We start from the raw sequence: 14,130 nt of genomic DNA on the forward strand, positions 1-14,130 counted from the left end.
TAGATTTGGTCAAGTGAAATAGGAAATGAGTATCCACAACTAAATTAACTAAGTTATTTTAAGGATTGAGGAAGGCCAGCGTGGGGATAGGTTACTAAATCCAGAATCTGAAGAACATGAGGTTAGAAATTGCTTGGCCTTAAAAGTGTCCAATGAGAGCTTTGCAGGGAGAAGGATAAAGCAACAGAAGAGCCAAGGGGCTGGACTGGAGCCTGGAGGACAGAGCTAAGGGAAGGAGAAAAGGTGAATGGTGGAGTTGTACAGACTTCACCGTCAGAGAGCTGGTCTGACTCCCAGTGGGGCCCCACATGGACAGGATCCCTTGTCTAATGCTATCTGGTAGATCCTATGACCAGCTTTAACATGGGAGCAGGGTTGGGGAGGCCCAGCGAATTCATGGGCAACAGGCCTCTACCATTTTCTGATTTAATCTGAGTATATTTTACTGCTGTGCCAAAGTGACTGCTCCTTCTCTGTCCTTGTGAAACCCCTACTGGGAAGGTTTAGAAGGGTTTGGGACATACGGCTTCAGGGATAATCCTGTTGGGGAGGTAGGTGCTGTATCAGCATCAATGCTGCCTCTCCTAAATGTACAAGGATCATCCCTCCTGCCTACATCTCTGCTGACTCTGTAATACGTGCAGTTGGAACGCTTACACTATTTGGGAGGGCAGCTGAGAAGCCTTCTCCGAGGCCAAACAAAATGGTGCTCCAGAAGGTACTCATGTAGCAGCCACTTCACCCCTGCTTCCCTCACTTTCTCCAAGTGCACCACCTCCAAGATGCCTTTGAACTCCACCAGACCTGGAAACAAGAATCCCAATATAGAAAGGTAGTTTCTGAATCCAGGTCTGTTGTTCCAAAGCATTTTTGTCAAATCATAAAAAGGCTCTTTAAGCTAACTCAGCCACCTTAATTAAGGTGTCCCATGTTCCCTGGGTTGTCGGAAGGAGTTGCATGACTAGGAATTCTACAGAAAACAGTGGGCTACATGAAATCTTTGAGTCTCTTTCCCTTTCCTGTCTTGATAAAGACAAAGCATTGCCTTACAGAGAAATAGGATGACAGCTGGCCCTAACCCTAGCTCAGAGCAAAAGCTAAGGCACAGTAAGAGTAACACATTTTGAGAGAATAGAGAAGATTCTGATGTGATATTTTAAATCTCCCAAAGGGGAAAACTATAGGACTGGTGTCCCCTTTTCAGGTCACTAACAGTAGGATTAGGTGGTGGAGATGGACTATTAACTTGGTAAATTTAAATGAAAAACTAATCAGAAAACTTAGAGTGGCCGGCATGAGACATACCCAAATTCTTTGAGTCCCTTTATCTCCATCCTGACTTGTGATTTTTAAATAAAGAGATGAAGGAAGAATGAAAATAAGCATATTAGCAGATGTAACTCCTGTAAAATAAGAAAAAAAAAAAAGTTTGAAGTTGTTACGGTGAAACTGTAGCATTCTAAGCAGCTGTTGTAGAATGAGGAGCATAAAATAAAGCCATACCTACGACTCCAAAAATATCCTTCATGGAGGGTATGAAGATCACCAACAAGTTGATAATAACCAAGAGTATGAAGGTAACCAAGACATGACGACATAAATTAAACTTTGTTTTCTTAGCCAGTTCAAATAAAGATGAACGAACCTACAGGATCAAAAAACAAAGACTCTGTGAGGGCCTCTGGCCCGGCAACCCTCACATTCTCAGCAGAAACGAACATACTGGTGCATGGGAATCTGTGAAGTGTTTTCTAAGACCTTGTGCAGTATTACAACCAGGGGTCTTGATTTCAGGCAGGTATTTTTATTTATAAATAGGTAGTTTTCTTTTGTGGGGAATAATTTCTGTGTGTGTGTGTTTTTTAAGTTTATTTATTTATTTTGAGATAGAGAGAGTAGGGGGAGGGGCAGAGAGAGAGGGAGAGGGTGTGAGCCTCATGAGGGGCTCAAACTCATGAACCATGAAGTCATGACCTGAGCCGAAATCAAGAGTCAGAAGCTTAACTGACTGAGCTACCCAGGGGCCCTGATAAATATATTTTTTTAATGTTTATTCATTTTTGAGAGACAGAGTGCAAGAGGGGGAGGGTCAGAGAGAGAGGAAGACACAGAATCTGACAGGCTCCAGGCTCTGAGCTGTCAGCACAGAGCCTGATGTGGGGCTTGAACCCATGAAGCACGAGATCATGACCTGAGCTGAAGCCAGACACTTAACCGACTGAGCCACCCAGGTGCCCCCCACTTTTTAAAAAAATTTTTTTAATGTTTGTTTATTTTTGATAGAGAGAGAGACAGAGCACAAGTGGGGGAGAGGCCGAGAGAGAGAGAGAGAGAGAGAGAGAGAGAGACAGAGAGAGAGACAGGGAGGGAGAGGTAGAATCCGAAGCGGGCTCCAGGCCCTGAGCTGTCAGCACAGAGCCCAACACAGGGCTCAAACTCACGAACCATGATGAGATCATGCATGACCTGAGCCGAAGTTGGACACTTAACCGACTGAGCCACCCAGGCACCCCTGGGTGTTTTTATCTATGACTAAGTATTCTCTTCTGGTCCTTTTATGTTCTCTCATCATGACAATCAAGATTCAAACATTCTATCTACATTTCTCTGTAAAGGAGGAACAGATTAATTAGAATTAAGATTCATTCCATCAAAGGCTACCCTATCTCACTGATCCTACTTTCTTTCTGAAGAGCCTCAACCGAGTCTCGGGGTCCTTTCCTGATACAGTTTCAGTGACACAGGATAGTTACCTGCAGCAGGCTTTCTCTGGAACAGCCTCCTTAACACAGAAGGAAAGGCGAGACCTCAACTTTTCTCATATTGCACCGAGGCCTTTTACTCACCGTGAAGAATAACACCGGCACTGTGAGGATGACAGCAACAATTACAGCCAGCCGCACTGTCAGGATGAGAATGTCATCTTTACTCTGGTACTTGTGAAGGAGGTCTGATTGCACATTTTCTAAACCGAGGAAAAGAGAGTATTAGAAAGAAAGCACATGGCCGAATGACAGTTTTTCTGAACATCAAAGAATTTATAAACTAAAGGGCAAGGAAAGCAATGTTCTGGGTTTTGAAATAACTATTAAAACAATTTATAAAGTTGAAAAGAAAAATCCCCGGTGTGAGACATGCTCCACCTGTCCATATGTAACTTCAAAAGGAATTTATAGTAATCACTAGAAAGAAGCTACACAGTGTAGGGATGCTTAATTTATACTGAATTCAACCTAGGTGTGAATTGGGATTAAAAATAACATACAGCTGAAGAATAAAACCCTTCTGGAGCACCTGAGTGGCTCAGTCAGTTAAGCGTCCGACTTTGGCTCAGCTCATGATCTTAGGGTTTGTGGGTTTGCGCCCCGTGTTGGGCTCTCTGCTCTCAGTGCAGAGCCCACGCCGGATCCTCTGTCTCCCTCTCTCTCTGTCCCTGCCTCACTCACACGCACTCCCTCTCTCTCAAAAATTAATATTTAAAAAAATGTTTTAAAATGCTTTAAAAACCCTTCTAATAATCTAGATTTTCCCTCCCTTGTTGCCACTCATCAAACAATGCCAAATTGCTGCAGTCTTGCTGAGGGGACTATGGGCTACATAGAGCGTTTTTCAAACCCTCCTCTTTTCACACAACTTCCAGTGGCCAAGCAACAGAGGTTCTAATGGAACTTCACCACAATCAGGAAGTAATTCTCTTTCATGTATGGTTTTCTTATTTAAAAAAAGTATTTAGCTTCGGTACCACTTTGAACTTTTTCTTAACTCTGAGCTTCTGAATGTTATTTCAAAGACAACCAAAGCTAGAATGAACCAATCTCAAGAGTCTGGGGGTGGGATTCCAATTCTATGCTGGGCCATAGACTGGCCTCAGTTTTGGAAAAAGGAGCCTAGGTTGTAATAAAAGTCTCATTGGTTTTAATTTTCTTGATTTAAAACTCATAACCATCTAAAAATAGCTGAGCCTTTCGCTTTAACCTAAGAGCATGAAAGGGTTTGTATTCTACTTTATGTGGAAAAAGAAATGGATTTGCAAAGAAAACTCAAAGCTTGAACAAGATAACAGTGAGACTGTTCAACTAACACGAAGGTCTCCCTCCCTCCCTTTACCACCCCCTCTCCCAGGCCTGCAACTCTGCAGGAAACTTAGAAACACCATTTTTATGCAAAAATTTAATGTGGCATTTATGGATTCATCAGACAATGCTGTCTGCCACTGCTTGTGAAAATGGTAACAATACAACTATATAATCAGGGTAGCCTTTCTCTCCAGGCTGAATTAATCATCTCTAAACATGTTTAAATTTTGAGGCGTTTGTGTTTATGAAAAAAAAAATGCCCCAGAGAAATATTATTTAATAGAGAACAATGTGAAATATATGTATTCAAATTTAAATCAGGTCCCAAATTATAATAATAATGAAACATGTTAAATACAGCTGGAGGATAATTTGAATAGGAGAGGATGAAGACTTAGTAAAAGAAGGTAAACTATTCATACAAGGTCAATAAATTACAAGTGAAATACAGTATATCTCTTTTTCAGGTTTCATTCCTTTTAACCTTCTCTGCCATTCCTTCAAATCTTTGCAGGGCTCCAAATTGCAGTGAACAGTCAGGCGTTTTATTTTTAATTAACACAAGTGTCAGGAGGGTAGCGCCCTGCTCTTTCTCACTTGCAAAATCTGTCTCTGTCTCTTTTCTATTAATGGAATCTGACCCAATTCACAATAGCAATTAAGAAAGCCTCCTCTGGTATAGTTTTAAACTTTCCTCGGTAAAGGTGGAATACTTATAAAATGCAATTTCTTTTAAAGACAGTAGTAGGAGAAAAAAAATACAGTATCTTGTTTCAGTAATTATTCTACTGTGCAGTCTGCACAGATATATAAAGGAGTCATCACCATTTGTATAAGGAAAGACCAGCAAAATCAATGGGTAGATTTGTGGCTTTTTTGGGCTATCACGTTAAAAGTTATTTGGATACTAATTTTCGCTGATTTATTTACAAACACCTCTATTTATGTGCTAACAGAAGCCACTTACCATAGAATGTCAAGTAGCCAAAAATGGCAGTCAGGAAGTACATAACAAACATGGCGAAAAAGGAGATGTTGGAAACCATCTGCATCTTTTTCTGTGATCGACTATGAACAAAGATAAAGGAATTTTAAAAATTAACAACCATGTTACTGAATTTAAGCGCCAATGTTAATACTGAAGAATAATAACAGCCTTCTATCAGGCTAGGACAGATCTGACCAGCTGAAATTACCTCCCTTTCCCGAACCCTCCCCTGCCCCCTGCAATTTCGCCAGCTTAGAATAACTTCTTTTATACCAAATGGGTATTGTGACAGAGAGATTCATGGAACTAACAATCCCTTGAGTGTTCTTCCCCATTCTTTTGAAAGAATATCAGGTTCTCATCTGAAGGGCAGAGAATATTTTTTAGTATTTGTTTTTGATATTATCTCCATACTCAGCATGTACGAGGAAAAGGGCAGAATAAATTCAGATGCTGTTCTCCCAGCCCCAGAGATCAGGGGCAAAGCTGGAACTTGACCTCAGGTGTTCTGTTGCTAAAGCTGCAGTTTAGGTTCCTTTTTTCCCACTGAGTAGCCCAGGATGCACCAGAAAGTCTCCGTTTCCAGAGCGATTAGTACACAAGTGGTCATGGATACGATGATGAAGGGCTCCTAACTCTTAGGTCAAGTTTACCCTGAGAGTTTGGACAAACCTGTAAGTTGCTTTAATGGCCCAAATAATTAATCTACAAGACTTGTGCTCAATAAGAGACCACGACAGTCCTAACTTTTGTTTGTGTCATAACAGGAAATACGGCAAACAAGAAAAATTAAGAATTACACACATCAGAAAATTACAAATTAAAAGCTGGACTATTAAATTTAAAAGATGTTAAAGACATATGTAAATACCCTAAGTATAGGATCATAAAGTATGATTGATGTACATTATGATTGATGTACACATAGGTAGCTGTAGGTATTTCAAAATTTACCCATGTATCAATTAAATATGAAAGAGTCCTGAGTGAATCAATGCTAAATGACATCTATTTTATTCTTGTTTCAAAATGGAAATAGACAGCTATATTGTATACATTTGCTGAGCTTAAGACTATGCCATGATGACTATTTTTGTATGGAAAGTCTGCTGACAGTGGGCTAAAAAGAGAACCCAGGATGGAATTTATAAGCAGGACTTTAATTTTCTCAAGAACAGCAATCAAAAACGTATCTATAGAATCATCTTAAGAGTTTAAAATGAATAATAATATACTTTTGTCCAGTTTGTGGCCTTAACATTAATTTCTTTCTGCCTGATTGAGCAGCCTTTTCCATCTAAACCAAGAGGCAAATCAGACACAGCGCATTTTGCAACCTGATTATTATTATACACTTATAAGATAAGCATAAGTTACGTAAAGCAACACAAATACTTGAACTCGCCTGAGTAACACAGTATCTGAAAAATCAATTTAACAAAAAGTCCACACACTTGGCCACTTCATATATTTATGGTCAAAATATGCTGCAGCTTTCTTATGTTTCTTGCTCTTTTTTCTTTTTTTAAATATACTAGTTGCTCAAGAATGTGAGAAAGTAAATGCTGAAGCTGGGTGATGAGTCTGTGGGGTTCATTATACAAGTCTATTTATTTTAATATAGGATTTTCCCATTAATGAGGGAGATTATGGGGAGAAAAATGATTAAGGGGAGAAAAAAAATCTCTTACTCTTTAAGTTCACTGTAAATCGGCAGGACTGATGGGTGGCAGACAAAAGCAAACGCAATGGTTGGCAAAGCATACACGGTCTATTGGGAAGAGAGAAATAAACATTAAGAAAAAGCATTCTTACCATAAACATTATTCAGCTCCAGTATTTTTTATTATTATTAATATGTTTAGTTATTTTTGAGAGACAGACAGAGAGTGGGTTGGAGAGGGGCAGAGAGAGAGGGAGACACAGAATTTGAAGCAGGATCCAGGCTCTGAGCTGTCAGCACAAACCCGACCCGGGGCTCGAACCCATGAATCGTGAAATCATGACCTGAGCCCAAGTCGGATGTCTAACAGACTGAGCCACCCAGATGCCCCTTTCTGAGCTGTCTTTTTGTCTGATAGCTCTTCAGAATCCCCGGATTATTTGGTTATTAGGAGGGCTTTGATCTCTAAAATAGAAGGAGCTTTTCTAAGAGGTCTTATCTAGCTGGAGACATTAGGCACTTGGCACAGAGGGGTTCAAGGTTCACCTCACCTATAGCATATTTCACATACTTCAGGCATAGCATCGTGCTGGCTGGTCACACAGCATGTTTCCTACGTTATTTCACTGAGTCTCTACAACCACACTGATTAGTAGACAGACCACTGCTTTTCTCCTTACTCCCTCCAACAGGTTAGGTGACATGCCCAGGACTTCCGCCTCTATTTCACTGCTCTTTGCTTTATAGGGCGTGTCAATCAGACATAAAAGATGGCTCTGAAAAGAAAACTACTTCCACATTCACTACTTTGGCTGTATCATTAGAGATGAGAGAGAGAGATCTATTTAGTTTTCTTAGATAAGACTTTTTAAAACTCAAACTCAGTGAGACTTCTTATGCAAAAAGAAGGAAGAAAAGTAACAATATGTCATGCTCCAATTCTGCCCGAGCACTATACCAGGCACATTCTAAAAAATCCCGTAAGATACAGAACAGAATCCTGTTTTTCACAGGGTTTGGTAACTTGCCTAAGGATTTAGATCCAAGCCTGACTGGTTCTATAGTCCACTGTTCCCCCACACTATTAACAATATCTCAACAGTATGCAAGTTTCTTAAGCGCCAGTTTGTGGTGGTATCTGTATTTCTGCCACCAGCAGATAAGGCGCAGTGGGCTAAAGATGTTATTTATCATTTTTCAAGATCTACAAGCAAGAGAGGAGCTGAGACAATTATCCAGAGAGAGATTTTCGCAGAGAAAGCTTAAAGTTGCCCTATGTGTAAACTGGACAAGACAGAGCATGAAATATAATATTTGTCTATTTCCCAAAGGTCTCTAGATTGTGGGAATTTGGAAGTACTGGTATGCTGTTCTATCGAGAATGAATATTTTCATCAAGGCAATTTAACTACAAATATGAAAAATATAATTCCCTCAATAAAATGCTCTTTATTATATTTAAAAGATAGGGAAACTTACCTTTGAATTGAAGGTAACATATTTTGGTGTACACATGTCAGGATTGGTTAAATTAGCACTTGTTGTTGAATTTAGCTCTGGAACAATGCAGGGAATTTGAAATTTCTTGTAGATAACCTGGTATTAAGAAATATGGGAAAAACAATATAGACTTTATCAAATAAAGCCAAACAATGAAAAATTGCTGTGTGGCCTTGTACTATGGCAAAACCAAGCCAACCATTTTCATCAGCACTTACCACTATTAGGAAAAAAACCATACAGCTCAAAGAAAAGCCACTGGTATAGCCAAGATACCCTAAAAGAAAAGTTGAAAAAATTTATTGTTATTATTTCACACATCACCTTGTTTCCTCCAATGCATCATTTCAAGCATAGTTCCAATAATATACAAATATGCTTATGTAAATATAAGACTTATTACTTGAGAGTGCTACTTGATTTGGCAATATAATGGTGACTTTAAATAAAAACATCATATTAATGTTCTGATTCCAGTTTTCGCTGATAACACCAGACAACGCAGATTCCCAGATCTAGGGAAAAAGAGACTCCCAAATGTGGCCATTGCTCTCTTTTGCTATACTCTGATGGATTCCTATTGCCAAATCCATTTACTCTTTGACTCTGATCTACTCAATAGTTCTTTACTATGCACCTATTGTGCACGTACTGAATATCAGCTATAATGCTTCTCTTCTCTGATGAGGGGGATGCACAGAGGAGATGAAGTGATTTCTAGGAATAAACTGAGCATCTGGGGATCTTCACACTGGCTGCCTTGGAATCTCCCAACCCCTATAACCTCCACATGGGCAGAGTTAAGTTGTTTCTGGGAGGATGTGCTATTCTTATCCCTGGAGAAGAAGAGGCCTTCCCTCCTTAAACTGCAAACAGCTATGTGTATATACATAGACAAGCCAAAACACAGACCTCGAAACCAGAAAATTAAGTCACTTTTTAAGAAATATACCTATTTATAGGGGCACCTGGGTGGTCAAGTGGTTAAGCGTCCAACTCTCAATTTTGGCTCTGGTCATGATCTCACAGTTCATGAGATCGAGCCCTGCAGTGGGCTCTGCGCTATCAGCAGATTGGGATTCTTTCTCCTCTCTTTCTGCCCCTCTCTGGCTTTCGTTCTCAATCTCTCTCTCTCTCTCTCTCTCACAACAAATAAAAACATTAAAAAAAAGAGAGAAATATCTGTTTATAGATTTTACAGAACAGCTACAGAGGCTTGATATTTTTCATACAAAACACTATGGTTAGCAATCATTTGGGGAAGAACGTTAATCTAAAAATGTCTGCCTTGAGGGGTGCCTGGGTGGCTCAGTCGGTTGCATGTCGACTTTGGCTCAGGTCACGATTTCACAGTTCGTGGGTTTGAGCCCCGCGTCGGGCTCTGTGCTGACAGTTCGGAGCCTGGAGCCTGCTTCAGATTCTGTGTCTCTCTCTCTCTCTGCCCCTCCCCTGCTCACACTCTGTCTTTCTCAAAAATAAATATAAACATTAAAAAGAAAATGTTTTTAAAGGTAACTGTCTGCCTTGAGTTAGCCCAGAATTAAAGGAAATGCATTTTGGATCGGATAGCAGTTTGGCCACATTACTCAATGTGTAAAATTCCCATAACATCAGGCATGTTTGTCTCTGAATACACACAAAAAAATGTCAGAACCAAATGGATGGGACTTAGTGATTATCTATTGAGTTTGACTTCACTTCTCCCTTCCTCTTCAGTAAAGCAAATAATTGAAAATGGTTAGACTGATAATTTAAGAGTGATTCATAATACTTTTGGGGATAAATATAAGCAACTTTCTGTCTTGATAACAGATTTTTTTTTCTTAAAAATTTTTTTTTAACATTTATTTATTTTTGAGACAGAGAGAGAGACAGAGCATGAACAGGGGAGGGGCAGAGAGAGAGGGAGACACAGAATCGGAAGCAGGCTCCAGGCTCTGAGCCGTCAGCCCAGAGCCCGACACGGGGCTCGAACTCACGGACCACGAGATCGTGACCTGAGCTGAAGTTGGACGCTTAACCGACTGAGCCACCCAGGTGCCCCTTGATAACAGATTTTAAAATCTACGTATCTAAATTATCAGGATATATAAGATCTTGTGTAAGGAGAATTCCATTTTTGGAACTTTTCTCAGAGGAGCCTGTAGGTTATGCTATTGGACATAGCACTGTGTGTGTTCCTGACCCCAGAACCTCCCTTTTCCCTCCACAGCCTGGTAGAGGGATTGCTGAGGAGGTCACATATTGACCAGTGTTTTTATCTCATATTAAAGTAAAGCCTGATTAATACTTGTAATTTATCACTCACTTAATCTTGACCCTACAAGGGAAAGTAGAGGGCAAAGTTGTTCATTTGTATTAGGTTTCTGATTGATCTGGGTTGGGCACTGTAGAGACTATGATCAAAGCAAGATCTTTCCTTACCTAAGTTCTTCAAGAGACACAGAGGGAGGATTATGCCAAAGGTAACTACCACCACCAAAACACGGCCATCCACATACCAGGCTCTGAAAAAGGCGTTTAAGTGGTTGGGTCATATTTTCTTAGAAAGTATTATTTTTTCTCAAATGTAACATTTCACAATTTTACTAATTTTTTTGCTATCATTATTTTCTATTATTGCTATTATTATTTTGCTATTTTTTGCTGTTATTAATTTTTACCATGAATTTCTATCATTATTCAGGCTTACCCAAACACTATAACCCAACCAACCACTCCTGTTTACTACAGTCTCTCCCAAGTGATGGAAGAAAGGGATTATTTCCCGTCACCCCATCCGCTAACTGTGGCATTCCTTTTGAATTATTTACCTGGTTTCAAAGCTGAATGCATACACTGCATTCAGTCAGATTACAACATGTCTGATCAATTATTTAAGGAGAAGTTCCTTTTTGTTGTGTTTGGCTAATTCCATTGAAAAACAAGTCACCACAGGTAGGCATTGCTTTCTCCCTAATCTCTTGTACTTGACCTTGAGCCCTGGTGCTACACCACTAGGAACTCTGACTTCTAGGATTCTCCCTTGAAAGAAAACAGAGAAACTAAGACTAACAAGAGCAGTCAAAGAGAAAGTCAAAACAAGGGATATGTCAGGTGCAGCTGTAGCGTTTTCCAGTTGGCTCATGTAAATTTCGCTCTCCAAGACAGAGACTAGGGTCTTCATGTTGTTACATGTTCCACTTCTGTGTTAAATATACTTCTGTGTTAAAAATACTCCCTATCTGTTCTATTTTCTAGAAACCAGACATAGATTTTAGGCGCTTGGGGAGATGTAGCATCTATTGTTTGCAGCGTGACAGATAAATCTACCTTTTAAATGTTCATATTCAAATAGCTTTTCCTGCTTCTTTCATTTACATAACCCCAGGGAAATTTGTTGGAGCTAGGAAGAAAGAGAAAAACAACCTAGGGAAAGCTAGGGTTTCTGCGGTTTTCAGAAGACACAAACTTTGGTCAGTCCACATTTAAGTTAAAAATATTTTAGTTATCTCACAAAGGGAAAAAAATGGTCCGTAACTTACGAAAATGCCTCTTCCTTTCCCATCAGAAACTTTATGGCAGAGGGTAGTTCATTTTTTACGATGAAGAGGTAGCTCAGCATTGCTAGAGGAAGATGAGAACATTTTTAGAAAGGAGATACTAAGGCTCACGTTGCAGGCTGCATAAAAGGCTAACAGCCTGTTCTTACACTGACCTTCAATAGGACACAAAGACAGTTTTAGATACTCAGTATACTTGGTTTTGAGTAAGTGCTCTCTCTGCTTCACTTTCCATGTGCCATTTAAGCAATGAGAAGGACACTGCTTCCATTTTGTTAAAATTCATGTGGCCACCCAACCACCAGAATTAGAAAAGATAATAATATTCACATACTTCAAAGTTATGTATAGAAAAGCGAGTTCTTTTTACCTCCAGTGTTCTGTAGAGAGGTGGCTCCGAAGATTACGAGCTTCCCTGTGGTGCCAAAGACCTGTTCTCCCAGCTTCTCATAAACCATGCAGCCTATTTAAAAATCATAGTTGAGGACACAAGAAATGACAGTGTTCTAAAAGCTAAAGAAAGCCAAGATTTCATCGTTCTGTTGACTATTCCCCAAGTTATTCTGTGTCTTTCTCAAAATTACACAAATGGCCTTTATGGCTTTGCAAGGGTTAAGGTGTTGCAACCTCTTGACATTTTAAAATGTCAGACATGACCACTATTTCTCCTTTTTCAGGTTGGCTACAAAAGATTCCAATTAAATTGTTAGGTCGTAAGGCTTATTTTTGACTATCTCAAAGAGTCTTCCTACTTTACTGGGGGGAAATTCCTACTCTGACCTCATTCTCAGGTTTGGTGCATATCATTAAAATAAAGATTTGATTTAAAAATAAAAATCCTGATGACTGGGATGAAAGTTTCCTTTTGAATTAATTACATGAACTGATTAGGCTAACAAGGAATTATCTTAATAATATTCCATGAATGCCTCATGTGTCCTAAATAGAGTAACAAACTTAGAAACATAATAGTCAACACCAGAACTTTGATCATTTGTAAAATTTACTTCAAAGATATGCCACTCACAAAAGAGACCAATAGATAAATCTGTCAAAAGAATAATTTGGCTACAGCAAAATCCTAAAGTGTTCAACTGGCTCATCTCAGTAAATACTAAACTGTTAAACCATTCATTAAAAAAACATGTTTATATTTCTTTATGACGGTTCAGCTCATGTTTTCAAAATGTTTACAGAAAGCAATATGGGTCAGACTATAATTAAACCTTTGTTTAATCCTTCATAAGACTGGTGTTTAAACTAGACAATGGTAGATCCTCCATCTATTACAAAATGTCCCAGTTAAATGGAGCCGTCTATGTACAATAATAGCTGGCCAATGTGGTTTTAGCCAATGTAAAAGTCAGAGTATTACAAACAGAATCCATTCGTCCCAGGAATAGAAAATAAACACTTCAGGTAGGACACTGCCCAGAACTTGGAGCCTTTCCACAGTACCCTCACTCCCACGTTGCCTTGGGAGTAACATTTTCTCCTTGGAATATACACAAAAAAAGAATGAAAGCTCTGTTTACTTTTAAAATCGTGAAGGTTATAATATCAAAACATGGGATCCTTGTTCTGAATTTACAAAGAACTAAGGAAAAACTGAAGCCTTTCACATGGAGTCATCTTAAACTAGAAAAACAGGTATAATTGAGGGTTCACTTTAAATGGCAACGCTATTTTCTCAATGTTCATGACAATTTAATTTCTATGGTGCTGTATCTATTTCTCTGGGTAAATACCACTAGAGGTTTTCAAGTGACTGTAGGCCAAAGTGCTCTTCAATAATCAGTGGCTGAACTGGGAGAGTATCATTTGTTCACAGTACCCTGGCTTTCACAAAATAGACGTATTATCAGCTTACCTGTTTCCTTTGAACAGATCAAAAGAAGGTTTATTGAATATATAGACAGCAGTGTCACAGAAGTCAAAAGTATCCTAAAGCAAAGAAAATAAGTCTTGTAATAACTATAAAAGAACATACTCTGACCTTACATTTTTTAGAAGGGCAAAGGCTTGTTTATATTGTTAACACTATTCATTAGTAGCACCCAAATTTTGGGAACTATTAGTCATGCCCTCTTTAAAATCCTGAATAAAAATGTTCTACCCAATAAAGAACTGCTATTTAGAATCAGAGTAGCCCTAACAGTGCAAATCCCCTACATAATTCAAAGTCTAAATAGCTCTCTGAGGTCATTTCAGTTGAGATGACTTTCAAACAATATTATGAAAGATAGCTTTTATGGTCTATGATGCACTTTCCCTTACATCCGAGTGAGAAAGTGTGAGAAAGGGGAGAGGGGATAGGGTGAGGGTGGGGGCTGAGGAAAAGGCTTTTGTGACTCTTAGGTC

General features: G+C 39.2%; 1 protein-coding gene across 2 annotated transcripts in view; it reads right to left on the reverse strand.

Annotated features, from left to right (window-relative positions):
- SLC38A1 (solute carrier family 38 member 1) overlaps positions 1–14,130 on the reverse strand; it is a 69,841-nt gene that overhangs the window by 6,420 nt on the left and 49,291 nt on the right. For both annotated transcript variants that reach the window (XM_011283882.4, XM_006933636.5), the window contains exons 6-16: positions 13,640–13,713; positions 12,140–12,232; positions 11,752–11,833; positions 10,652–10,734; positions 8,446–8,504; positions 8,207–8,323; positions 6,756–6,835; positions 5,044–5,144; positions 2,847–2,965; positions 1,504–1,645; positions 1,306–1,403 (exon numbers count right to left, since the gene is read on the reverse strand). In XM_011283882.4, the coding sequence (XP_011282184.1) occupies positions 1,306–1,403; positions 1,504–1,645; positions 2,847–2,965; positions 5,044–5,144; positions 6,756–6,835; positions 8,207–8,323; positions 8,446–8,504; positions 10,652–10,734; positions 11,752–11,833; positions 12,140–12,232; positions 13,640–13,713 (1,048 nt within the window). The remainder of the gene's footprint in view (positions 1–1,305; positions 1,404–1,503; positions 1,646–2,846; positions 2,966–5,043; positions 5,145–6,755; positions 6,836–8,206; positions 8,324–8,445; positions 8,505–10,651; positions 10,735–11,751; positions 11,834–12,139; positions 12,233–13,639; positions 13,714–14,130) is intronic.

Source organism: Felis catus, chromosome B4 (assembly GCF_018350175.1).
Source record: "Felis catus isolate Fca126 chromosome B4, F.catus_Fca126_mat1.0, whole genome shotgun sequence".
Classification (NCBI taxonomy): domain Eukaryota; kingdom Metazoa; phylum Chordata; class Mammalia; order Carnivora; family Felidae; genus Felis; species Felis catus.